This window comes from Lynx rufus, unplaced genomic scaffold (assembly GCF_022079265.1).
Source record: "Lynx rufus isolate CCGP_SWC_20201006 ecotype Redwood Valley unplaced genomic scaffold, mLynRuf1.p SCAF_7, whole genome shotgun sequence".
NCBI lineage: Eukaryota > Metazoa > Chordata > Mammalia > Carnivora > Felidae > Lynx > Lynx rufus.
The window spans coordinates 17238753-17266514 of record NW_025814889.1 but is presented as its reverse complement, the minus strand read 5'-3'; the positions used below and the strand labels follow the sequence as shown (position 1 = coordinate 17266514).

The 27762-nt window shown below is 39.1% G+C and overlaps 1 protein-coding gene across 2 annotated transcripts; it reads right to left on the bottom strand.

The window, feature by feature from the left end:
- ARL5B (ADP ribosylation factor like GTPase 5B) lies at window positions 1-26611 on the bottom strand. Of its 2 annotated transcripts, XM_047065444.1 has the most exons (6): window positions 26289-26611; window positions 11149-11209; window positions 9427-9574; window positions 6470-6553; window positions 4201-4352; window positions 1-3081 (listed from the first exon to the last, which is right to left on the bottom strand). In XM_047065444.1, exons 1-6 carry the CDS (start codon window positions 26335-26337, stop codon window positions 3033-3035), a joined length of 543 nt encoding a protein of 180 aa, XP_046921400.1. In that variant the 5' UTR covers window positions 26338-26611; the 3' UTR covers window positions 1-3032. The 2 variants fall into 2 exon arrangements, with proteins under 2 accessions (XP_046921400.1, XP_046921401.1); XM_047065445.1 differs by lacking the exon at window positions 6470-6553.
- Window positions 26612-27762: the final 1151 nt, after the last annotated feature.

Below are 27762 nucleotides of genomic sequence, written 5' to 3'. Positions count from 1 at the left end.
TAAAAGCAGAAATTATGTATTTAATCATTAGTTTTCCAATAGCTAATATGTCATTTCAGATCTGAAAGAATTAAATTACACTAACAATACATATTATGTAGTATATTCCCATATAAAAGGGCCGGTTAATTCTAAGAGTTCCCAAATGGGCTGCAATGAAAGCCATGTGTTTAAATAAGAACGTGACATGTTCAAAATGAAGAGAAATCCGTATTTGGGTAGCAGTTACATTTTAGTTCTAATAAAATACTGAAAAGATCTGTTAAACTTCTGTTTCTTTATCCTCAAAATAAAAACAGAATATAGAATATTCTCCTGGAAGTAATGTGGGTGGGTCCTTTGCTTTCCACTACTTACTAGAAACTTTGCTAGGCAACTGAAGGGGTGGCAGGGAGAGTGAATCTCGAGTTTATGTCATTGTCAAATTAATTAGCTGCTAATCTGCATTCTAAAGAACAGGTAGAGTACAAAACTGAGAACTCATCTCAAAGTGTGAATAAAGGCACGAATCACAAATTTACATTTTTCATCAGACAGTATCTTACAGTTGATTTACAAAGAATGTCAGAATCAATGCTTTAGCATTAGATAAGTTCTTGGGTCAAAACATTCTCTTGGAGTAAAGGATAATCGGTTTTCCTATTACTGTAACAGGAAATATCTAACGAGAACCTATAAAACACTTTTAAAAAGTCTTCCATGAATTTCCTATTTGAACTTTTCCCAGTCATTGCCACAGAAACTAGTGGGATGTTGATTTCATTTTCAACACAGCTAACATAACCATTTCTGATCCAACACTAACAAAATGCTTTTTTAAAAAATTTAGAAAAGAAAATAAACTGTGTTTTAAAAAATTAAATAGCAAACTTGAATCTATACTAGATGTTTGACAAAATACAATCAACTATTAAAAACACTTTCAATATAATGCTGATGTGGTAATACAAACAAAACAAAACCAAACCACCAAAACCGTGTAATTTGACAGAAGAAAATTGAGCCAGCCAATCCTATTAGAGATAAGAAGATAAATTTCACAAGAAGAATGGATACAGGACTATTAAATGTGTTTTCTCAGGATGGAGTTAAGAGAATTATCCTCAGAATTTATGGCTAAACTCTAGAACCAAGATAGATATTCTGGCAAAGTGTGCTTCAGGTAAATTGTATCTTTGTACTTCCTCCTGCCCCCACACATATACCGCAAAGCATCCGTATTGATTTATGTTTGCTTTCCTCTCATGTTCTAGGATTATGGATTTTATTAAAATCAACATTTATCCTCTACCCAGGATAGAGTCACTAAGAAAAAGGTTCAAAACAAGGTTAATAAACCACTAGTCCCAAAGTCCAGAAAGCTTTCCTCTGGCCATTTTTCAGTTCTAGGGTGTGCTACCACTAAATAGAAAATGTTACCACATTCAACTAAATTAGACTAAATATAAGAGATCAAGTATACCTGAAAAAAGAGCAAAATTAAAACCAATTTACAATAAAAAATATTAAAATTAAAATACCATTTTTGAATAGGTATTTAGATATTCGTATCAACACTGAATCCTATTTTTGACCCACATGAAAAAAAATACTGCAAAAATGAAGTATTATTCTCTAGGGATGCATTTTATCCCTTTCATTATCGCAAAATCCCACACTTGAAATAGGGGATCAAAATTAGAATACTTGTCCTCCCTCTTAAGTATGCCCTAGATTACTGTTCATATTAGACCACTGCCTTGGAAAGCTTTTTAATGATATGCAATGAACTTTTGATAGATTAGGACTCTTTTCCTTCCTACTTTTTAACTTATGTTAGTGTTGACATTGGGTCTCATGGCACGCTCTGAAAGCTAGGATTAGATTCAGCAGTTTCCTGTAATTCACCAAAGGTTTAGAACACAGAGGGGTAACTAACAAGAGAGGTGGCAAGTATTTCAAGCCTATCACACTATAACCTCAGATGGACTTAGGGAAAGCCGTATGGCTTTCTAATTAATACAATGCTGGTGGTAGAAACACTGTTCAAAATCCACACGCAATTTCAAATTTTAAGAAAGGAAATGTTTATACTACTGCTTTGGCTACTGCCCCAAGCAGATGCACTCTCCCTTGCAGATGGAATAGCTGAAGTTTCTGCTGATAATACACTTGTTTATCACTGATAGTGAGATATATATTCCAAGTGTCTTGTTTTGATATCAGTGCTGGTATGCTTTAGTAACTTCCGATAATTAATGTACGTGTTGAATAATGCGTGACATTTTTGAAATATCAGATCCCTCTAAAATATTAACCATCAAAGTTGGGCTTTCAAGTATTTTTCCTTGATTAGATTTTAGCCAAAAACTAATCTCGTGTTGGAGGCAGAAAAGTAAATTTAATTCTTTTAGATAAATAGCCTACTTAATTTCCAGGCTAATAGGAGCTTAAAATTATTCCATGACTTGTAATAATTGGGTGAAATTAACTTCTGTGAAGGCAGTTCTCATGATGGTTAATTTTCCTTACAGATATATCTTCGAGGCTGATTCCTTTCTCTATAATAAGTTCTGTCCAAAAGAGAAGTGGTTTAAAGAGGGAGCAAATATTCAGTGCTGGTTAATTTTGCAAGCAGTGCCTGATGATTTCCACTACTACTTTGTGAAACCAGGAATTGTCTGGTAGGGAAAGGAGGTGGTCAAGAAATGAAAGAAATTGGTCATTAAAGTTATTACAATACTTCAGAAAACATTAAACATATGACAAACATTTCTTACAAGGCAGTTATTGAATAATCAGAATCAGCAGTCAGAAGAATTATGTTGCCGAAAACACCGTTATACATTATGTTCATCCAACTGAAGATTAGTGCATTAAAAAAAAGTTAAGAAAAAATCTTTTATGTTCCAGTTCAGCTGCACTTGATTCAAGTGTTGCTCATAGAGGTTTGTGTTGTTATAAATTAAACATGCTGCTGCCTTAGCAGCCAAGGTACTAGGAAAATGTTCATGTCACAGAATAAATAGAGCAGTCTCTTTTCAGGCAAAAAGTTATCTCACACCAATCCGGGAGGTCATCCACTCTAGACCTTGGCATAACCTGAAACAAAGGAGAGAAGTATTTTCAAAATGAAAATATTTCAACTTTCTAACTGAAAGCACACTTATTATTTTTAAGTCTTCCCGACTGTTGGTACTACGATAATTATTTATGCAGGTAAGTGACAAGATGGAGGTAACACCGTACGAAGCGGAATCTTCAAGTGAAGATTCACTTAGAAAAAATGATGTTAATCAGCTGAGTAACTGGGAAATTGCTTCAGTCTCATCTTGAAGGTAACAGCTCTGGCAGTTTTGCCATCAAGATTGCAAATACTCCTCACCCCCCTGTGAGATTAAAACTGAAACCACTACAGAAAGGCAACAGGAGCGCTGCCCTACCCTCCTAAATTCTAAAGAATGGAATGCTTACAGCTCAGTCTTAAAAGTATAGGTCAAAAAAGTCTATTATATTACACAGCTATTATATTACAAGCGATTTCTAATATGAGCATAACTAAGAAGGTCAGGTTGATTGGAGGATAAATAAATTCCTGGACATGAATGGGATAATTCATGGGTGGCACACTGGGTTCTCTTTGGCCTACTCTATCCAAACTCAAGTTTTGAGGAGAGAAGAATACACCATCATAAGCATTTGTCTTAAATGCTTAGTCTCTTGAAGTATGTCCCACCAAAGGACTCCGAATAATAAAGGACATGTACTCTTGTGGAAAGCTGAAAGTTCAGGTTTAATTATGCCTTTACTGAAATGTGAAATTTCTTTGAAGCTTCCTCTTTAATTCAGGCAACACTACAGTCCCCCACCTCCGCCACCCAGTTAGTAAATGATACAAGAAATGAATATCCACTAAAAATCTGGATTGTGAAAACTTAATTCAAAAGTTTGTCATTGACATTTTATGCTAAAATACTGTTTATATTAAAAGTTACAAAACATGTGTCGGTAACTTTGCTAAAGTGTAATTTAACAACAGTAACCGACTAAAATTATTTTTACCTTATAAAATTGAAATACAAAAACTATCTTGAAGAACAACAACAACAAACCCAAAAAACAAAAACAAAAACCCAAAACAGCATCAAAGAAGAAACAACTGCCTTAAAAAACAGAAATTTGACAGAAGTCATACCTCCCCCCACATTGTTTAGCACTTACCCTTCTCCTGTTAAAGCACAGCAGGACTGAATGTGCCATGGATGATCCTTAATTGAACTAAGGGTGAGGTATTTAGAGATTTCAGCTGCTGTCATACACCCTTTCATATCCTGTTTATTTGCAAAGATCAGGACTGCGGCTTTCCGTAAATCCTGCAATCAATATGAAATATTTCTAAAACATGAAATAGCACAATTCAAATTAAACTAATGAAGCAGGAAGGTCAAATACGTCCAACTGGACAGTTATGATGAAATCCCTCTACTTTAAAATGATTGATTAGGCAGTAATATTTAACTTAAAAATTTTACTGAGGGGCACCTGGCTGGCTGAGTGAGTAAAGCATGCGACTCTTGATCTCAGGGCCATGAGTTCAAGCCCCACACCAAAAGTAGAACTTACTTAAAAAATAAAGCCTCAATTAAATAAACAAACGAATAAATGGAAATTGTATCGAGATAAAAATAAATTTTCTCAATAGTGATTTAATGATTCGCTCTAACAAAGATAGGCTAATTAACATAAGCTAGATCATCAAAAGTTATTTTTATATTGTTGGGCCAAAGGGGTCAGACTAAAAGTAAAATAAACATGCATCTTAAACATCGATTTAAAACTATACGAGCAGGGGTGCGTGGGGGGCCCAGTCAGTTAAGCGGTTGACTTCGGCTCAGGTCATGACCTCACGATTTGTGAGTTCAAGCCCCGTGTCAGGCTCTGTGCTGATGATAGCTTAGAGCCTGGAGCCTGCTTCAGATTCTGTGTCTCCCTCTCTCTCTAACCCTCCCCGACTAGTGCTCTGTCTGTATCTCTCAAAAATAAATAAATGTAAAAAACAGCAACAAAAAAAACTATATAAGCAATATTCTAATAGGCAAATACGGTAATATGTTGCCAAACAGTACAGAATCTCTCCAAATTTATTTTTAAAGTTTGTTTGTTTTGAGAGAGAGAGAGAGAGAGAGAGAGAACAAGCAAGCGAGCACACATGCACGCACACACAGGAGGGGCAGAGAGAAAGAATCCCAAGTAGGCCCCATGTTATCAGCACAGAGCCCCATATGGGGCTCAAACTCACAAACCATGAGATGACGACCTGAGACGAAACCAAGAGTTGGACACTTAACTGACTGAGCCCCCCAGGCGCCCCAAGAATTTCTCCAAATTTAAAGAAGGGCGCAGAAGGTGAAGGGCTGGGCAGTGCTTATGACTACTGGTATAAGGTAACCACATTCATTTATGCTCACTGCAGAACTGTTAATATGATCAAAATATCAGAAATAATCTAATGTTCATTAATAGAAGGACAGATCAACTGTGATACATTCATACAAAATAATACTACATAGCTGTTGAAAGGAACGAAACCAATGCTGTATGTGCTGATGTGGATAATCACAATGTTGTGCGCAAAACCCCCAAAACGGAGTTACATGTGTGTATCTTGTATTTATATATAAATAAGATTTTATGAACAATGATGAGGCGCTTGGGTGGCTCAGTTGCCTGAGTGTCAGGTCAGGATCTGGCAGTTCGTGGGTCCAAGCCCCGTGTCTGTCTCTGTGCTGAGCTTTCTTGAGATTCTCTGTCTCCCTCTCTCTCTGCCTCTCCTGTGCCCATGTGCATTCCTTCTCTCTCAAAACTAAACATTTTTAAAAAAGATTTTATGAACAATGAAATATAGTATTTTATACAACTGACAAATAAAAATGTAGGGAAAATATAAAAATATACATGGGATTGATTCTCACTCCTTTTAGGATCATATAATTCTTTTAGGACTCTTTGAGAGAAAGGAAGGAAATGAGATTCGGGGGGGGGGGTCTCATAAGATATTTAGTATCTTATATTGGATGGTAGGTGGATGGATGTGTTTTATTACCTAAGTTTTTTCGTCTATCTTAAATTGTTAGAATCAAGTGGTCTCAGATTATTCACTAAGGAATTTTCAGTGACTATAAACTCTTGGAAAAAAACACTCAAGTTTTCCATCTTTCTTGCTTCAATTTATTGGACTCTTTAAGACATGAATGAATAGTTTTAACCTTGAAAAATCTTATCAATAACAATAATAGGCTACAAATTAATGTGCTGAGTTGTTTTCAAATCTGAAAACATAATGAAACTTTTTGACTTCAAGACGTCCATCAAAATACAACATTTTGCTAATGATGAAATAACCCACGGCAAAGCATATCATCTTTGTAAAAAAGCAAAACCAGCACACAGATACCTTACTCCACTGTTTACGTTTGCTTTCAAAATTTACCTCGTGAGCCAACATTCTGTATAACTCTTCTTTTGTAATCGCTAGTCGTTCCCTGTCAATGCTATCAACCACGAGAATGATGAACTAGAAGACAATTAAAAAGAAAGAAAATTGAATGGAATGTTGAAGTTTTCTGCAAAACTACTCTCCAGTGACGGAATATTTTCATGACGTCATCGTTACTTTAAAATGGTCTTTTTCATGAAGAGTTTGTATTGTACTGTAAAATCCACATGTTCAGAAAAGAACTCATCATTTCAACAAAGAAAAACTACGCCCGAGTTTATTTTAAAAAGGTGATATTTGAATACACAATACGCTGTAACACTAGGATTTATTTTAAGATGCAGGTAATAAAAAATAATTTTTAAAAAGAAAGTCACAGTAACTTAAATAACTTCCACTAAAACTCTATACCGCTGACTTAAGCAATCAGTAGTTATTTATGTTTGAGACAGTTTTCTGCCTACTAGGGACACACAAGTTAGTCTGAAAGAAAAAGAGAAACACACACACACACACAGACTAATGAACAAGACATTTTTACACAGCAATGCCAACAGTAAGAGCCCCAGAAAAAAATGTGCTAAACGGAAACATACCCGCTTAGGGGTTAACACGCTAGAGTGGGTGTAGGTGAAATTAAAGAGCAGCAAGCAAAGAGAGCTGGAGAAAACTGTTGGTAAAGGTGTATATGAAAAACGTGGGGTCTTACACATTAGAAATAAAAGCATCTTTGGTAAGAAAAATAAGATACAGTGTGAAAGGGCCCCTAATCGAATCTTAGAAGAAGAAAGTTAAAAAGTGAGATTAAGCGATGCTAAAGGTTTTAATAGACTGGCTCAGAATACATGGAGAGGAGGAGGGTGAAACCAGATTGTTCAGATGACCTTAACATTAGGCAAAGAGACAAGTGGAGAAATCTGCCTAGAAACCGTGAAGGGCAAGGAAGAAAATGGAAGGAATAAAGGTAAGAAACATGGCAAGTTTGCATGGACAGAACACAGGGAACTTAATGAGAGCCAGGTGGCAGGAATTCATCGGCAGCTGAACTCCTTGTATTACAATGGAGACACCGGGCTTTTGGAGGACTCCTTACGGAGAAGAAGTTAAGATGACGACAACGGTGAAGAATGCCATGGGGGAAACGTCACATGGGCAGGCCCATGACATAGAATCTAAGATTGCAAATGCTAGGTGCCGTGCTGGTGTGCTGTGATAAAGGCCATAGGTTCTTGTAGTAATTGTGAAATTCTTATAGAAATGGTTTATTAAAATTCTCCTGAAACCAATATTACACTCTGTTAACTAACTAGACCTCACATAAAAATTTGGAAGAAAAGAATTAAATAAGAAAAATAGCTTATTATAAAAAACATTTCATGCAAACGGTGTCATTAATAACATATGTCTTTCTGGATCCATGCGGAGTCTTCTAGAGTTTCTGCAACTTCAAAAACTACCCTCTTGTAAGGTTATCAACATACACGGATCAGCTAGAATCAACCCTAACCTCTTCATCAAAAGTAACGGCTCCTCTCCCACACAACTGCAGTTAACTGTGAGCTTTGACAGGGCGCCAAGAGCTATGCTGCTTAAATACAGGTGACCCTTGAACAACATGGGTTTGAGCTGAGCAGATCCCCTTAGATGTGATTCTTTAACTGTACAGGACTGTACATGTATTTTCTGCTTCTGATTTTTTAATAACATTCTTTTCTCTAGCTTACTTTATTGTAAGAATACAGCATATAATACATACAACATACAAAGGGTGTGTTAATCCACTCTTTTTGTTATCTGTAAGGCTTCTGCTCAACAGTAGGTTATTAGTAAAGTTTCTGGGGAGTCCAGGTATATGTGGATTTTTGGCCACACCATGGGTCAGTGTCCCTAACACTGGCATTATTCAAGGGGCAACTGTAGCCATATGGTAAAAGGTTGTTTCTCTCTAACATTTTTAGTTTCAGAATATTTTACTATAGAAGTATACATTAAGCTAACCTTGAACCGTATTTGCTTACCGACCTATCCCCCCCGCTTCAAATAAGAAAAGTTAAGTGCTACTACAACCGTTAAAGACCTAGGATGTGCCATTTTGGTTGGACCAATCACAAACTGCACTGGAATATATATGCATAGATACATGTGCTATCGCAGTATAAATCTAGAGGAATACATATTTATTTAAAAAGGAAACTTATTCACCAAAAATTCCTTGCCTCTCCCCACCTCCTCTGCACACACCCTCCAAAAAAGCCACTCAATTTTTAATAGGCTTCATTTTAGGAAAAAATAATTGGTCAGACGTCCCTGTCTGTAAAGAGAAATTACGGACGCGATTGTACATCAGTATACTCAAAGATAAATCTGTCTCGATAGCACTGCATGGTTTAAAAAAAATCTGCTTAACAAGAAATAAACACAGAAATAGAAGCTAGTCCAGACTGTTTCCTGGGTTGGCTCGGAAGCAGTGAAGTAGCGAAATAAGTGACAGAGAAGTTGGGGGCGGGTGCTGCAAAACCATTTGTTTTTTTAACTAAACTATAATCTCACCAAAATTTTGAATGCTCAATTCGTGTTATTTGAAAATCTTGTATTCAATTACGCTTAAAATATTTTATTCCTCCCTAACCAGAGCCTCTCTCAGCTGTGAGATCTTGGGACAGGTTATCTAACTGATCCCGGTCTCCACTTTCTCCAACAGCAGAGACCTGACAGGAGCACTGGGAGGACGAACTATCCGGATACAGCCCGCCCTGCAGCGGGCGTGCAACCAACAGTGGGCATTAGTCTTTCTACTTGCCTTTCCTCTGGTATGTGAAAACCTCAAATTCCTTACCGAAAAGGATCTTATTGGAAAGCAACTGCCAACATGCCTCTGGGGACTGCCTATCTATTTTCTGGGTTGACTCTGTGGTCCCTGTTATTAACATTCAGAAATTGGCTCAGTATACCTCTGTGTTTGAGTAATACGTGTTCCAGGACGACCTCAGTGATTCTTGACCACCAATATCCCACATAAGAAAATGCGTGTTCTTCACAACTATTTCTTCAACATTGCTTCCTATGGTTGGAGATGTGTGAACCACTTCATTCATTAAGCTGTTGAAAGACACCATAACAAATCTTTTGTAAATCTTGAGAACCGGAGGGAAGTTTTATCCCATCAACGACAGCATCAAAACTAGAACGTGGGAGGACATTTAATGCAAACACCTAGACAAAGAACAAGCCTTGAAGGAAGACTTTTTTTTTTTTTTCTTTTAATGGAATAAACTAAAGGCTTGATCTGGAGAGATGGAAACACTGTGGTGTGAGTTTGTATTCCTGTGGCCAAAATTCCAAACCACCATGCCCTTGTTATCGGAGCAGAACCAGGGCCCTTTCCCGAAAGAGCAAGTTTCTAGGTGACTGTGACATCAATGCTCGCAAAGTAGCAACCACTGAATAGCAGGCTGTGTATAATTCTGAAGCCTGTCCACGTGAGAAAATTGAGACTTGGGTCGGCCATAAAAATTAGTTCAGGCCTATTAACCTAAACCACGGCCTTAAAAAGATAAGGCCACAGGCAAATGAAAATTTTAATTAAAATTAACTGTAAATATATTTAGAATACTAAGGCTCATACCACATTTATCATAATTATGCATTAAGACACATTAATTCATTCATTCAACAAATACGTATTTGCCTATAATACGCTGCTACTGTGTTGAAAGAAGTCTCCAACTGTCTCTTGGGTCTTACATGTTTTTGAAGCTATGTGGAAAATTATTTCAATAACTGACAGATTTCTGAAATGTTTACATTTGATGTTTAAAGGCAGAGTCGCATTAAAATACATAATTGATAACGGATGAATGTTTTAAAGTAAAACAAGTAGTCATTCAACTGTAAAACAACAAGCCACAAGTTAGCAGCTTTTTAGCAAAGGGGCTGAAAAACACATTAGGCACTGCTTAAGTGAAGTGTTTCCAGACAACTGTCAGGTGACAGACTTAGGATGAGGTGGAAAGAGACAAGAGCCACACAATCGAGCAACGTATCTTACAACTACTTGTTAAAAGGCTTGGGACATAGATCCGTTTCCACTGTTTAACATGGATCATTTCATTAATCCTGAAAGAATGATGGGAGCTACTCTGATCTGACAAGTGGACTGACAGGCTGTTAAAACTTCCTTCAAGTATTAATGTATTTCTCTGGAAGCCTCCAGCCCTTCCTGGCTGCGAGTGACAAAAGCAGGACTTTCAGGGGTGATCTTCATTTCTTTTGATTTGACAAGTCTGCCTAAGTTGAAACAATTCAGAGCTATTAGTCAAGAGAGTAGCAATGAGCTTCCTAGAGATACTGGTCTCCTTGTGTGAACCGCAGTCTGGGAAGAATGAAGTGAAATGCACTTTATCACCTCACTGCAGCACTATGATGGATGCTTTATTTATTTTAGTTTAATATTAAGTCTTTCTTTCAAGGCCAGAAAAAGACGAGGGTTTGTGAAGGCTGTACCAAACATACAGCCCTTTTATTCACTTTTGAAACAAATTTTGTGCTCGGTAAAATACAAAACCATACGTTTAGGTTTTTGCGGGATATTACAATGGTATCTTATTAATTACACAAAATTGGTTCTGGTAACTTAAATAATGAAGACTGTTTAAATAAATAACTATACTTACAATTGGTAAAGAATGGTGGTTTTCCCTGCATTATCCAGTCCCACTATAATTACTTTGTGTTCTACAAAAAGAAAACAAACCAGAAACATTTAACACTACAATTACATGCTTGCAACAATGATTATTAGTTAGCTTTCTAAATTTTTTTTTTTTTTCAACGTTTATTTATTTTTCGGACAGAGAGAGACAGAGCATGAACGGGGGAGGGGCAGAGAGAGAGGGAGACACAGAATCGGAAACAGGCTCCAGGGTCTGAGCCATCAGCCCAGAGCCTGACGCGGGGCTCGAACTCACGGACCGCGAGATCGTGACCTGGCTGAAGTCGGACGCTTAACCGGCTGCGCCACCCAGGCGCCCCTATTAGTTAGCTTTCTAATGAGGATCATTCACCGGATTCTTATTACTGGATTGTTAAAACACAGAGTAAACAGAGCTTCACGATGTCAAGGTTACCTACGTTAAGGGAGGCCATCTAGTATGATGTTCTCCACCTGGCTGTCTTATAAACGAATGTGAGATCCGGGTTTAGAGGGAAGTTCGAGGGAAGCGGTGTGGGGGGAATAACACAAATTCTGATCCTGACAAGGCACTACGACGTACAACCTAAGTTTAAAAAAATTGTTTTAGGGGCGCCTGGGTGGCGCAGTCGGTTAAGCGTCCGACTTCAGCCAGGTCACGATCTCGCGGTCCGTGAGTTCGAGCCCCGCGTCAGGCTCTGGGCTGATGGCTCAGAGCCTGGAGCCTGCTTCCGATTCTGTGTCTCCCTCTCTCTCTGCCCCTCCCCCGTTCATGCTCTGTCTCTCTCTGTCCCAAAAATAAATAAACGTTGAAAAAAAAATTTAAAAAAATTGTTTTACACACCTGCTTGTCACCTCTGCTAATCAAATCAGCTTTTTAGCAAGTTGTTTTTACACCTGGAAGTTTTCCCACCTACATGCGGTTTCTTCCTTTCACGAAGAAATCCAATTTAAAACACAAAACTGAAAAGGTTTCCCTGTCACCAACAGGACACACGTATTCTCTCCATCAGTTTCTCATTCTTTCCGTCATCTTATTTCTTTTCCAAAGTTTATTTATTTTGAGAGAAAGAGACAGAGCGTGCACGTGCACACGCAAGAGGAGAGGGGCAGAGAGAGAATCCCAAGCAGGCTCCACACTGTGAGTGTGGCGCTGGGCGTGGGACTTGAACCCATAGACCATGAGATCACGACCCGAGCGGAAATCAAGGGCTGGACACTCAGCCCCTTAAATGACTGAGCCACCCAGGTGCCCCTCCTTCCATTAATTTAAAGATAAATAAGCAATTGCTTAGTTCTCAAGGCTTTTTCAATCTGGATTTTACAACTCTTCTGAGTAGATACTGTTTCTGCTCCTCATGCAACAAAAACCTCTTGGGTCTTCTCCCTCTGGCACCATGCACAAAACAGACATTTGTTTCACTGATAGATTTTAAGGCCCATCTAATCATTCTGTTAAGTGGTACATACTCTGAAACCTCTTTTGAACGCAGAGAAGACACTTCCGAGTCATCTTTTCTAGATTTTACAGAACATATTAAAGATACCTCTCTTCCCCAGGGCAGAAGGCTTAAAAAGCTACCAGGGAACCTTCGTAAGAAACACAACACAATCGATTTATTTCTAGCCAACGATTTGACATATTTCCTATCAGAACCCTGCTCCCCTTGTTAACCTGTGATAATACCAAAACTCGGATTATACATCTCATCAGACATCAGCTCGTATTCCTACTTGAGAGTGTTTATACTGCATCAGTCAAAAAGAGAGGCCATTGTTCACAGACAAGTTCTTAGGTGACAAACTATGTATCTTTATGCATCTTTAACGACCTGAACACTGTCTGTACTGCCTGTAATACCATAGGACTAAGGACACGGTTCTCTCGAAGGGCTTTTTTCACTATGGCAGAAACTGCTTTGTAAAACGCAAAAAAGAACAGAACTTGTTCGCTTATTATAACTCACTATAATTCTCCTTATTTGACTCTCTTTGGTTCATATCCCCTAATTTCTAAAGGAGCCAATCTTTATTTTTCTCCCTTTACAGTCCAAGAATGAGAACCCTCTTTCAGTGGAGGAACAAGCATTCTAAATTTTGGGGACAGCTGGAAACCACCTGCCCAGCATCTGGAGACCAAAGGGTCCCTGCGGGAGTGGGAAGGAAGCCACTAGTCTGGAAGTAAGCTAAACTCGGGCGTGGACACTTCTGCTGGGAAAGGAAAACAGAAGGTAGTACCACGTGGTTCACTGTTGAGGCCACTAAGGTGAACCAACACCCAGGGCCATTTTCAAACAGCCCTGCCCTCGCTTCACATTTTGTATGATAATGATCAGAGTATTGAAGGCCTGCTACAGCAAAAGTCATAAATAATGCATCATTTTTTTAAGTTTATTTAAATAAGAGAAAGAGGGAGAGAGACAGCGAGCAGAGGGGCAGAGAGAGAGGGAGAGAGAGAATCCCAAGCACGAATTGTGAGATCATGACCTGAGGTGAAATCAAGAGTCCCATGCTTAATGACTGAGCCACCAGGCGCCCTGCCCTCATAATGCATCATTCTGAAAGACTGGTCCCAATTTGAACTAAGTCAGAGGTGATGAACTCTGAAGGCGAAGAGAACATGAGTTTTATTACAGTTTCAACTGAGTGATTAACTTCAGGACTTTTTCAGATTCCTTTTCCCCTCAGTAATAGGGAATTCTAGCAATTAAGACAAAACAATTTCACCTCAGTCTTATAATAAAGGTATTACATCAATCCTTCAGTTAAACTGAGGCCTACCTTCTGGTGCAACCTGAGTCTATGTGCTAACAAAACATCATCAATGGGAAAAAGCTAAATATTTTTTTAAAGTATGAAATAACAAAAATAAACAATAAAAGCATGAAATAAGTGTATTATATTTTATTTTTGTTAATTTTTTTAATGTTTATTTTTGAGAGAGAGAGAGAGAGAGAGAGAGAGAGAGAGAGAGACAGCACGAGCGGGAGAAGGGCAGAGAGAGAGACAGACAGAATCTGAAGCAGGCTCCAGGCTCCCAGCTGTCAGCTCAGAGCCTGATGAAGGGCTCAAACCCACAAACCTGAGCCAAAGTTGGACACTTAACTGACTGAGCCCCCCAGGCACCCCAAGAATGTATTGTATTGTACTTTTTTAATGTTTATTTTTGAGAAACTGAGTGAAAGCAGGGGAGGGGCACAGAGAGAGGGAGACAGAGGCTTGTTGGGGGCAGTACGCTGACTGCAGAGAGCCTGATGCAGGGCTCAAACCCACGAACCGCCAAGATATGACGTGAGCCTAAGTCAGACACTTAACCCACTGAGCCACCCAGGAGCCCCAACAGAGTGTATTTTAAATCTTTTCTTTGAAAAAGCACCTCTTGAACATCATCTGTACAGTAAGAGGGAAATCAAGTTCAACGGGCACTTACTAAAAAGCCAAGTACAAAATAAAAGCTGTTTGTACTCTGCGGCATAACTGTAATTCTTCCTCCCATCTTCAAAGGCCTCCATTGTACTTTGCTGCTACTTGAGTATGCCAATGACCAAGGGCCTGAGTTCACAAATGCTAGTTAGTCAAGCTTTTACCTATTCAAGAAGAACACGGACGGCACCTACCTTTACTGTCAGCAGGAAAGGAAATTCATATGCTGCTCTAAATGTCCACAAGTGGTGTCTAGATTAATAAAGTATAAATCATCTGATACCACTTGATGTTAAAAAAACATGGCTTAAGGTACTTGTTCTGTACTGCTTTTCAGCTGCACGTAATCAACAGCCAACATACAGACCTTGTTTTATGTACAGAAACAAAAATATCAGCTAAATTATGTAACTATTAGTGATTTCCTGCAGTCATGGTAAAATAATTTCCTTCACCTATCACAGTTAACTAAAGCAAATACTAAAAAAAGATGCTTGTAAGTTTGTACTATGTCACCCAACAATTTTTGTTGTTTACCTAATAGATTAAAAAAAAAAAAAAACTTTCAAAATGTATCACTCTAGTCCAGTTCAGTCCCGGTGAAGTGGGGAAAGAATCTATCCTAACAGTCAGATTTTGAGTTGCTGCCAATCAGATGAACGTCAGACACTTAACATCACTTTTACTTGCGGAGCCAGGAGTGGGGATTTCTGATTCACCAGAATTGAAATGTCTCAAGTTGTGAGGAGAAAACCATACAACTGTATGCTTTTATAATTTCAACTGATCCTCAACGTGGATATGTAAACTGTATATTCTTTTAAGCCCAACTACTCTCCATGAAAATGAAGTATTTAGTTTAGACAGACAGAGACATAATCAATTCTCATTTAACCTCAAACAGGGAAAACTATGAACATAGATAATATTACTTCTTTATTTAGAATGATTTTTGCAAATGTAATTACAGAAGTTTACCCTCTTTATTGTTTTTCAGTAGTGTTATTAAAATCAGTATATTATTGGGGCGCCTGGGTGGCGCAGTCGGTTAAGCGTCCGACTTCAGCCAGGTCACGATCTCGCGGTCCGTGAGTTCGAGCCCCGCGTCGGGCTCTGGGCTGATGGCTCGGAGCCTGGAGCCTGTTTCCGATTCTGTGTCTCCCTCTCTCTCTGCCCCTCCCCCGTTCATGCTCTGTCTCTCTCTGTCCTAAAAATAAATAAACGTTGAAAAAAAAAAAATTTAAAAAAAAAAAAAAAAAAAAAAAAAAATCAGTATATTATCACAGAGAAGGAGCTGCCCCTGTTTGGGGCCAGAAATGTGTATGTTGGGGACAGAGTGGGTGCAACTTACACACTTTCTTGGACAGCCAAATAAGTCTGGGTTAAAACATCACCCTAAGTATCAGAGCTACAATGAATCCAAATGTTGAAATGTGCCTGCACACCATGAGACAGTTACCCTGACACCACATTTTACTAGAAATCTCTTCCAGGACACCAGGCTGCACCTCTTCCCAGAATAGAGGGCTGAGAGGAGAGCATTTCCAGTTCTACTTAGGAATCCATGCCTGTCCAGAGTCAACACAAAGCGTGTTTATTTACACTAAATGAAGGTCCAATTGCACAGCTTTTGTTTAATTTTCATCAAGTGTTTGCACAAAAGTTTCTCTGCACTCTTGGCTATGGTATTTGGATCTCCTTAAAAGCTGGCGCATACTATTTTGTAAGCAGGGCATAAAGACATAAAGCCTACACAGAATGAGGTTTCAAAACAAAATTATTAAGAGTGCTTGCTTGTAGACAAACACAGGTAAAGGATGGCTAAAAAGAAAAATCATGGAAAAAGAAACTTCAAATAAATAAGTGGAGGAAATATCAAAGAAATTCGTGTGATAAAATGATCGACTTGTATTTTTAAAATACAAGAAAGTGCAAAAGATATCATGAAATAGGGATCGCTACCTTCTAGATATATACCTGCACCAACACTGTCACTTAACAAGAGCCTTATACGAACACAGAGTATGTAAACAACTTCGCAACTAAACAAGTAAAAATGCTCCGTGCCAAATTTGGTGATTCAGCAAATTTCGGGTATCGCATATACAGAAAATGAGTTTGAATGGTTGCAAGGGGTAGGTATTAACAAGTCAGAAGATACGATGTCACCAACGGAGGCCTGAAGGCCTGCACAGCAATGATGAACACCCAAGGAAGTCTGCTCTTGGGAAGGAAAAAAAAAAAAAAAAAAGGAAACGTCATATAAACTAACTCTGTCTTATATTATACTGGTTATAGAATCATAAAACACTATAGCTTGGAACAGACTGCAGAATTTGAGATTTATTCCTTCTCTCCCACCTCTTCACCTACAAATGTGCCACCTATAAGGCATTTCTGAGGAACCAAGGTCTCCAAAAACATGTTAACTATTGACCTGGGCCATCTTGCTGATGTTCTAGATAAGAAATTAAGGTCCTATAGGGGCGCCTAGGTGGCTCAGTCACTTGAGCGACAGACTTTGCCTCAGGTCATGATCTCACAGTCTGTGAGTTGGAGCCTTGAGTTGGAGCCCCGCGTTGGACTCTGTGCTGACAACTCAGAGCCTGGGGCCTGCTTCGGATTCTGTGTCTCCCTCTCTCACTCTGCCCCTTCCCCGCTCATGCTCTGTCTCAGAAATAAGTAAACATTAAAGAAAAAAAAAAGAAATTAAGGTCCTATGAGTTTAAGTAATGTGTTCTAGTAAACACTGGTAAGAGTCAGCATTTGCTGCCCCACTCTTTTTGCTATAAAGCATTAATTCCCCTTCCAAATTCTTCAGTCTCTCCCACTCCCCCACAGTATCCATATTCCTGGATGCCTAAATTTCGTCAAGAGCAGCTACATAAATCTGATGAGCCAACAATTCAACATTTCTTGAGTTCATTTTATGCGTGACTGTAACATTTAAGCCTAACAAGGCAAGCTCTCCACCCTCAAAAATCTTAAAGGCAGATATGTAAATAAGCACTTACAATACACCATCATTAGTACAAAGCAACAGATACCGAAGAATCCTACGGTAATATTCCCAAGCATAAGTGAGATCTAGAATCCAACTCTCAGCCGGGGAAATAAATGTCAACAGTAAAAAGGAATATTACAGAGTGTCGGTACGACTGTTTTCTGGGCATTGTGGAAGTTAATCCTCACCATCATTCCATAAGAAAGTGGTGGTATTCATTTTACTGATGAGAAAACTGAGCCTTAGGCTAAATAACATGCTGGGAAGTTTGGCTAATGGTCTCCCAGTGTGATGCCTCCCCATCTTTATGTCAAAATTGAGTCTTATGGAATAATAAATAAGAACAGCTTACTGGATAGAAGAAAAACACTCTTCTGGTAGATAAGGGGATTAAATACCGATAAAAAGGAACGACATCAAAGAGTCTAATAGGTAGAACACTCTACCATCACAGACCACAGTGAAGGGCCTAAGCCCAAAGATTCCAACTTGCTACACGAAGGCAATAGAAGAAAGGCTTCGACAAGGAAATACTGAAGTTGATTTTAACTTCTACAGTTTTCTAGAGAATTCAAATGTTGCCCAGGGGAAGGTTAAACTCTGGAAGGCAAATTTTTTTTAATGGTTTTATTTTATTTTTAAGAGACAGTGAGTGAGTGGGGGAGGGGCAGAGAGAGAGGAGGACAGAGAATCCCAACCGGGCTTCACGCTGGCAGCAGAGAGCCCGATGCAGGGCTCGAATTCACAAACCCAGTGGTGAGATCAGGACCTGAGCTAAAGTCAGATGTTTAACCGACTGAGGCACCCAGGCGCCCAGGAAGGCAAATGTTAAGGGGCAGAGACAATGCACGGTTTTCGAACTTGTGGGACCATGACCACAGTTAAATACATTTTGCCTGATGACCCAGGATGCACACAACTGAAACAAAAGTTTCACAAAATGGTACCTTTACTGAGATACACTGTGATAGTTTCTATTGTAGAATATCATTCCTTTATTTACTTATTTTTTCGTTTTTTAAGTAGGCTCCATGCCCAATGTGGGGCTTGATGCTCTAACTGACTCAGCCCACTAGATGCCCCTGTTCATTTCTTTTTTAAATGCTGATCCTCACTAAATGGACTCTATAACTTAGTAGAAACAACCGTATTTGAGAAATACAAGTGAACTGGGTAAGTATAAAAATATTCAAACATTTACAAACTCAAGAAGCTCAGCAAAATGCAAACAGGGTAAATACAAAGAAAAGCAAAGCTACGTATGTCATGGTCAATCTGCTAAAAACCAAAGATAAAGGAAGAATCCTGAAGGTGGCAAGAGAAGATGACAGGCTACATAAGGGAAGTTAATATATGAATGTTGGCTGTCACAGGAAAAAAAATGGAGGCCTGAAGACAATGGAATGACAACTTTGAAGCACTAAAGGGAGAAAAAAAATATTGACCTAAGATGCTATATTCGGTAACAATATACTTCAAGAATGAAGGCAAAATAGAGACACTTTCAGATAAAAGAAAACTAAGAATTCATCACCTGCACAGCTACACAACAAAAATGCTGAAATTCTTGAATTTGGAGGGAAATTATACCAGACAAAAATTCAAAACATCAAAAATAGCAATGTAAGTAAATATAAGAGGAAATTTTACCCTTTCTTAAAATATTGAGGAATATGTGACTGTTTATAGCAAAAATTAAAACACTGTACTGTATAATTTATAACTAATGTAGATACCATACATATAGCATCTAACCCGTATGGTTATATAGGACTAGGGGAAGAGAGAGTATAACCATACCATTTCTTACACCTTACAAGTGTTACATTACTAAGTAGATTGAGAAAAGGTAACAATGCATGTTGTAATCAATCCCTAGAAGAACCATAAAAAGAATGCAAAAAGGATCACTGAAAAAGCCAGTAAATAAAATGGAATTCTAAAAATAAAAAACCAAACCATTAATGCAAAGTGGGAAAGGAGGAATAGAGAAACAACAAATCATAACAAATGTAGATGGGACAAAGGAGAAATAATAAAATAGTGCACCTTAATATCTGACTGTACCATAAATCATACCATATTGATAAATTTGCCCAAACATTCCAATTAAAAGAGACAGAGTTTCACACTACATTAAAAAATCACAAGATCACACCCTATGCTCTCTGGCAGAAATGCACATTAAGATACAGAATATCGGAACAATGCTAACAACCACCATAACCGAATAAACATTTATAGAGTATTGCACACAATTCCAGATTACATATTTCTTTCAGGCACAAATGGTGCATGCACCAAAGAGATCATTTGGATAGACTATAAAAAAGCCTCAATAAGACTGACAAAAGATGGAAATCTTACAGAGGATATTTCTGACAACAATGGAATTAAGTTAGGAACCAATAATGAGCTATTTAGAAAAATAAATATTTGAAAACTAAACACTTATAAATAATCCATAAGTCAAAGAAGAAATCACAAACAAAATAATTAAAACCTTTCAACCTGAATGACATACAGCATATTAAAATTTGTGGAATGAAGCTAACACACTTCTTAGGAAGTTCTTATGGCTTTAAAACGTTATATATATGGGGAGCCTGGGTGGCTCAGTGGGCTAAACATCTGACTCTTGATCTTGGCTCAGGTCATGATCTCACAGTTCATGAGTTCGCCACCCTAGTTGGGCTCTGCACTGACCCATGGAGCTTGCTGGAGAATCTCTCTGCCCCTCTCTCTGCCCCCTTCCCATTTGCGCTTTCCCTCTCTCTCTCAAAGTACGCAAATAAACTTTAAAAAATTGTTACATGTGAATGGAAAAAGGGACAAGAACAATGACACACACCGTCTTCATAAGGGTGGGGGAATTAAAGTAAACACAAAGTAAGTAGATGAAAGGAAGTAAGAAGCAGGAATTAGTAACATAAAAACCAGAAAACAACAGTGAAAATTAAAATCTTTGAAAAGATTAACAAACATGTCGGAGGACTGACACTATCAGACTTCAAAATTTACAGAGAAGTAGGACAATAATCAAGATGGTGTAGTATGGCTTTGGGATGGGCATACAGATCAATGGAAGAGGGATGTCCAGAGAGAAGACTCCCAGTCTTTTGACAAAGGCTCTAAAGCAATCCATTGGGAAAGGAAAGTCTTCAAGTAAATTATGCTAGAACAAGCAGATATCCGTGTAAAAAAAATAAAATAAAATAATGAATTCCAACCCCCATACTTGCGTCATAACTGCAAAATAACTTGAGATGGCTCACAGCCCTAAGCATAAAAGCCAAAGCTTGTAGGTGAAAGGAACAGTACACAGAGAGCAACAACAATTAAAAAAAAAAAAAAATGTTGAAAAAAAATCAGGTTTCACCAAAATTAAAAATTTCCACTTAGCAAAAACTCCCCATTAAGAAAATGAATAAGTAAGCCAAAGACTGGGATAAAATATTCAGAAAATATATCTAACAAAGGTCTCAATTCCAGATGATATAAATAATTATATATAGTTTTTTTAAAGAAAAAAAATTTAATGGGAAAGGATTTGAACGTTCTGCAAAAGAAATCCAAATGTTCAGTCAGCACATGATAAAAGCACATTAATACCCAAAAGTCATCAGAGAAATGCAAATTAAAACCAAAATGAGATATCACTATTCATCTAACAAGATAACTAAAATTAAAAAGACTGGTGACATCAAATGTTGGTGAGGACGTTAAAAGAAGTCTCAAACCCTGCTGGTGAGAGTATAAAAATGGTTTAACACTCTGGAAAACAATCTAATAGTTTCTTATAAAACTAATCACATATCTACTCTATGACTTAAAAATTGCACTTCTAGGGGGGTGCCTGGATGGCTCAGTCAGTTAAGCATCCAACTCTGGATTTCGGCTCAGGTCATGATCTCAGGGTTCATGGGTTTGAGCCCCACATAGGGCTTGGTGCTGATAACTGCTGAGCTTGCTTGGGATTCTCTCTCTCTGCCCCTTCCCGGCTCATGCTTTCTCTCTCTCTCTCAAAATAAATAAACTTTAGGGGCGTCTGGGTGGGTCAGTCTGACTTCGGCTCAGGTCATGATCTCGCGGTTTGTGAGTTCTTCGAGGCCCGCGCTGACAGCTTGGAGCCTGAAGCCTGTTTCGGATTCTGTGTCTCCCTCCCTCTCTGCCCCTCCTCCACTCATGCTCTGTGTCTCTGTCTCTCTCAAAACTAAAAGCACATTAAAAATTTTTTGAATAAACTTATACATATACTTAAAACAAATAAAATTGTACTTCTATACATTTACCTAAAAGAAATGAAAACATGTCTACAAAAAGTCATTAGACTATTCACGTATTACAACTAGTCATGATGCAAATGAATAAACAAACTGTGGTCTATGTACGTGATGAAATGATAACAGATCTAAGGGAAAAGCCTCCAGTGGGAAAAGCTAATGCAAACAGAAGCAGAAACAGAAAATTAGGGAGAAGAAAACTTCAGAGAAACTTGGAAGACACAGTATTATGAAACAATGCCATAAAAGCGATTAGAGTTAACATTTAGCAAATAAAAGGTTTTTATAAATTAAAAATATGATAGCGGAACCAGAATACTCAATAGGAAGACTGGAAGACAAAGGAAATATCCCAGAAAACAGAACTGGGAGAAAAAAAAAAAAGAAAAGACAGTAAAATGGAAAAGAATACTTGATAATCAAGTAGCACGATATGATCGGTAATATTTCCAAAAGAGTAGAGGAAGAAATCCTAAGAGAAATTAAAAAAAAAAAATTCTTAGACCTGAAAACGTCCAACTTTATGTTGGAAAGGTCCAGAGGGCCTAGCACAGTGAACCAAAAAAGACATATAACAAGGCATGTGCATTTCAAATTTAAAAATACCAGGAACGGGCCTCCTGGGGGGGCTCAGTCGGTTAAGCGCACATTGGACTCTTGATTTAGGCTCAGGTCATAATCTAACAGTTCATGGATTTGAGCCCTGCATCCGCCTCCATGCTCACAGCATGGAGCCTGCTTGGGATTCTCTCTCCCCCTCTCTCGCTCTCAAAGTAAGTAAATAGACTTAAAAAAATAGAATAAAAAATAAAAATGCCAGGGAAGATCGGAAAAGTCCAAGAGTCCACTAGAAAGAGAAAGAGAAAACAGATCAGAGGAGGAACGACACTGGTCTCCTCAACAACACTAGAAGCTAGAGGACAATGACAATACCTTCAAATACCTTCTGAAAGAAAGGTTTTCCGACTCAGAATTTTATATTCAGCCCAATTATAAATCAAAAATGAGGACAAATACATTTTCAGGACAGACTTACTACATTTTCATGCATTTGGAATCGCAAAAAAAAAAAAAAGTGACTGCTTTGGACACCTTCGCAGGACATTTCTGTAGGATGTGCTTCATAAATAAGAGGAAAGCAAGAAAGACATAAGTCCTAATAAAACAGAAAAGCAAAGGAAATTCCTGGAATGACTGTAAAGACGAATCCAGCACAGCTGTGTAGCAGGCAGAGGGAAGCAAGAGCAGTTTGGAGCAGGAGGGAATACTGAGGGAGCTGCGAGGAAGGCTAAATCATGTGACTGAGTGTATTATGGGGAAACTTGTGTGGGGAGTTTTGGGATGGAACGAAAGGACTTAGTCAAACATACAAAGTAAACTAAAGCAATGGGATGTTGTAATTATTTACTCTAGGGGGAAAAAGTTATAGAAAAAAGGGAAACCTACACCGTGGCTCAGGAGCGACTAAATTTTGCAATCACTAAAAATGAAAAGACAGTGCATATCAAACCAAAACACTGTATTGGGATGATAAGGGAAAAGGGCCTTAAGAGCTCTTCTACCGTAAGACAAATGCTTAGTACACCTGAAACTAATACAATCTATGTCCATTACATCTCAAAGGACAAATGATAATGCTTCAAGTTTCCACATAGGCATACTATTCAAAAATATGGAAGTGTGTACCGAAACAGATATACACACAAGTCTGTAAGATAATCCGATTTGAAATTACTTCCTTCATTGATAACTGCATCCCAGTAATGTATTCTAGCACAAACTGCCGAACCTGTGTACTTTGTCATAGTTTCATTTAGTCAAACATGCTTTAGCGTACTTATTCCCAGAAAGATATCAACTTCAAGAGAAGATGCTTTGTGTTGTAAAATGCTACAGGAAAAAAAGATGGGAGGCAAATACTGGAAAAAAAAAAAAAAAAAAAAAGACAGGGGAAAGGAGTCCTTAAAGTAAGATATGTAGTTCTCAACCCTGGCTGCAAATATGAATCACCTAGGCATTCATGCCCAGGATACTCTGCCGCATTCTGATCTAACTGGTCGAAGGTACAGCCTTGGGCTTATTTATTCTAACACGCAACCAAGATTGAGTCATTTGAGTATCTCTGGATTAGTTGTAGGACAGTGGTGAAAATGGAAAATGCTGAGACTGTCAGTGTTGTTGATACAGAAAGTAAAAAATACAGGACTAAAGCAGCAGTCTGTTCACATTATTCCCCTGCTTAAAAAATAACATAAAACGAGCAAACACTTCAACGGCTCCCATGGCTTGCTCTGTACGTATAGTTTAATGTCTCAGTTGGTCCACACACAAGGCCCTCTGTGATCTGACTCCAGGGGCTACCTCTCCAGCCTCATCTCTAACTCCCCACAGGCAAACTAAGATACTGCCAAACTAAACTATTTTCAGCTTCCTTCAATGTACCAAAGTATTTGATTCCTCTCCCATTTGCATATTATTAGTCCTTCAGCCTAGAATAATATGCCCCTTCTACTCAGTCTACTTAGCATGCCCTATAAACTCCTACTTACATTAAAGTACAAGTATACCTTTTCCCGTAGTCTTCCAGGAACCACTTGAGAAAAATTAATCACTGACTTCTTGGCAATCATCACCACACTTTTATACATTGTTAAACCATTTACCGCACTGCATTTTCCCCCATAGGTCTCACTGACTGATCTTTGAGCACTTTGGGAACAAGTTAACTGTGTTACTGTTTCTGTTTTTCGTCTTCCTATCTGCTATGCCTAACTGAAGACTGGCTTATGGCCCATGACTAAATGTCAGTTGCATGAGTGAGTGAGTATAAAATGACAGGAGGACCACTAGCTCTAAATTTTCAACAGGAAAGTTAAAGGAAGAGAAAAATTCTAAGTAGTAAATGGGGATTGCGGAGGCCTGACAAATTCTGTGACTTGAAGCAGCCTATGAATGCTTTTCCTCATCTCCTAAATCTTTCCCCTACACCCTCCATTCCCCACTAGTCTGATTAAGGAAGGTCCGATAAGTAAATGATTAATTAAACAACAATAATAAAACAGTGGAGAAGAGGAATAGGATGGGTTATACAAGGAGAAACAAAGACTTTGGTACTGTTTTGTTTCTTAAACTATGCGAAAAGATAGGCAGGCGATAACTGTGTTGACCTTTATAGTCTTTAGCATGTCTTAAAATGCTGCTTTACATATAGTAGTGAACTCAAGTAACAAGGACTGGAAAATATAAACTGCTGAAAAAAAAATCACATGTTAAATGTACAGATGATATCGTTAAAGAATTAAATTCCGAGCACTCTGAAATTACCTGAAATGTGGTATCTGTGGTAACTGCAAACATACACGTAATTGCGTGTGTGTGTGTGTGTGTGTGTGTGTGTGTATACATTTACTTACGATCTTGGAAAAGACTAGTGTTCTCAGCTATGGAACAAGTGAACTAAAGCCATTTCATTCTCTTCACTTCTCAAATCCAGGAAAAAAAAACCCACGTGAGCAGTAACAGTTGGTATCATTATAAAACACCGGTTTTTATTATGTCTGGGTATTAAACAGAAAACGAAACTGAATTTAAAAAGTAGTTCCAATTGCTAAGAAAAGCATTCTGTTCAAAGAATGGCTAAGACTTTACCTATTATCAGCACCACCACCCTCCCAATTTTTTTTTTTTTTTTTTTTTTTTTGGTCTGGGTGTTTTCTCTCTTCAGAAGACATCACATCTCATTCTTTCTGACTCAGAACAGGTTTTACAACTTCTTGGCCCTTTGGACTTCCAACTTCCATATGTCTCATAACCTGTCCCAGACTAATTAGGGACACGCAACCTCCTATACAGAACCAAAGCATTTAGTTCTCTAATACCTAAGAAAGGAAAAAAGGGTTTGGGATGCAGATTTCCGGAAACCCGTGTATCTCACGAGATAACTCATTCCCGAGTCTGATGGAGCAGGCGAAATCAGAACGTGAAGGCACACTGGCTTAAAGAATTGGGCGGTAAACAAAGTAGCACCAGTAATAATTAAAAAAAAAAAAGTTGATGGGTTCTGGGCGCACACTCATGGGGCAAGACACGGATGCTTAACTAGAGATAGAACAGGCCTGCAAAATGCCTCCAGGTATCACTAGGTGCTTTTCTCTTTGCTTTGCTAAAATCCAAAAATTCTTAGTTTGGACTCTGGGATCTCAAATGCCTCCTCTTTTCACTCCTCACTTCTCCCACAAACCCTGTCCCTCCTGCACCTTCTCCCAGCCTAAAATACCGACTTTCTACCCGCCCCCTCGAGAAAAGCACTTCTCTGCGCCTCTGTCCACCGACAGCCCAGCCTCCGGCTGTCCCCTAAGGCGGCCAGACTCTCCTCCTAGCAGTCAAGCCGTTGCGCAGCTCCATCCTTCTCACCTTGGTTACAGAAGAGGCTCCACAGTTTAGCGAAGATCAGCCCCATCATGAGCACCTGGGCGGGCCGCGGGGTCCCTCAGCAGCAGGTGCCGCTGCGCCGGGCCCCCCACCACGGCGTTGGCTGTAGGGAACCGAGGAGAAGCCTACTGAGACCGCGCGGCGACGGCACTGGCTGGCCAAGGAGCCTCGATCGGCCGCTCAGCTACCGGTCAGAAGGCACCGCACCGAGTCCCTACCGGATAGTCCTTTGTTTCGAGCCAACTGAGCCCAACGCCGACCCGTAGTACCCTCGGTCTGAACCCACCTACCCACCAGAGCCTCTACCAGCCCCAAGCCCCGCCTCCGCTCCGCCTCCCCTCCCGATTCCCGGCCACCCATCGCCGGAAGGACGCGGACTGACGTCGGCGCGCTTGCGTTTACCCACGCTTTCGACGTGGCGTTTCCTTCGGTTTCACTTCCGGGGGGCGGGCTTCAAACTGCCCGCTGAGTGGGAGGTTAGGGGTCGTGGGAGTCGGGAGTTTCCCTAGGTGAGCTCTTAAACTCGGCGCGTTTTGTAAGCTTTTGTCACGTTCCAGTTCTTGAGTCTCTGCTGTTGGGCAAGTGCGCCCTCCCCCGTCTAAATCTAGGGGCAGCTGCAGCTCCTCTAACCGAAAAGCTGCCGCTTGTTGCCCTTTACTGCACGGAAATGAGGAGTGTTTCTCTCGCAACTGTCATCGTGGGCAGGCAGGCGAGCTTGGTGTTCTAACGTGATTCTTCATTCGAAATAGAATTGCTTGGGAGACGATCCATGGACTGCCGGTAGCCACAAAGTTCGGTTGTGTGATTAACTTAAAGCCGCCTAGTTGCCACGCATTCGGAATTTTCATGGAGCCCAAATCAAAAAAACAAAACAAAACTTTTCTGAAGCATTAACTGAAAATAACTTCCTTTGATTGAAATGGAATCCCAGTAATCTCTCCCGTTCAACAAAATAGAGGAAAAAGCTCCAAGTGCTGTCCTAGATCAAAGAAACTGAAATTTCAAGGAGAAGGTTGAACTAGGGAATTTAAAAAATATGTATATTATGAACTTAATACTTGGAAGAACTGTCTGCAGCTGGAGTTGAATTCAATTTATTTCTTGGCTAACCTTTTAAGTCAAAAAGCCAATTCTCTAAGCGTTTCAATTCCACCTTGTAATCATTTTTTTATTGACACGACGTTACATTGGCGTCAAGTGTACATCATAGTGATTAAACATCTCTGTCTTATATGCTCACACAAGTAACTACAGTCTGTCACTGCATTGTACACTATTACACAATTCCACCTTCTTTGCCTTGTTAAGTTCCAACAAATTTAAAAGCTGCACAACCTGGCATGAAACCTAATGCCCCTGAAATCAGTAAAGGAGAGAACTTAATTGAACTGGACTTCGATCAGGTGGTATATTTTAACCCAGGTAACAAGGCCTTTTAACAGGCCAAACCTTCCTT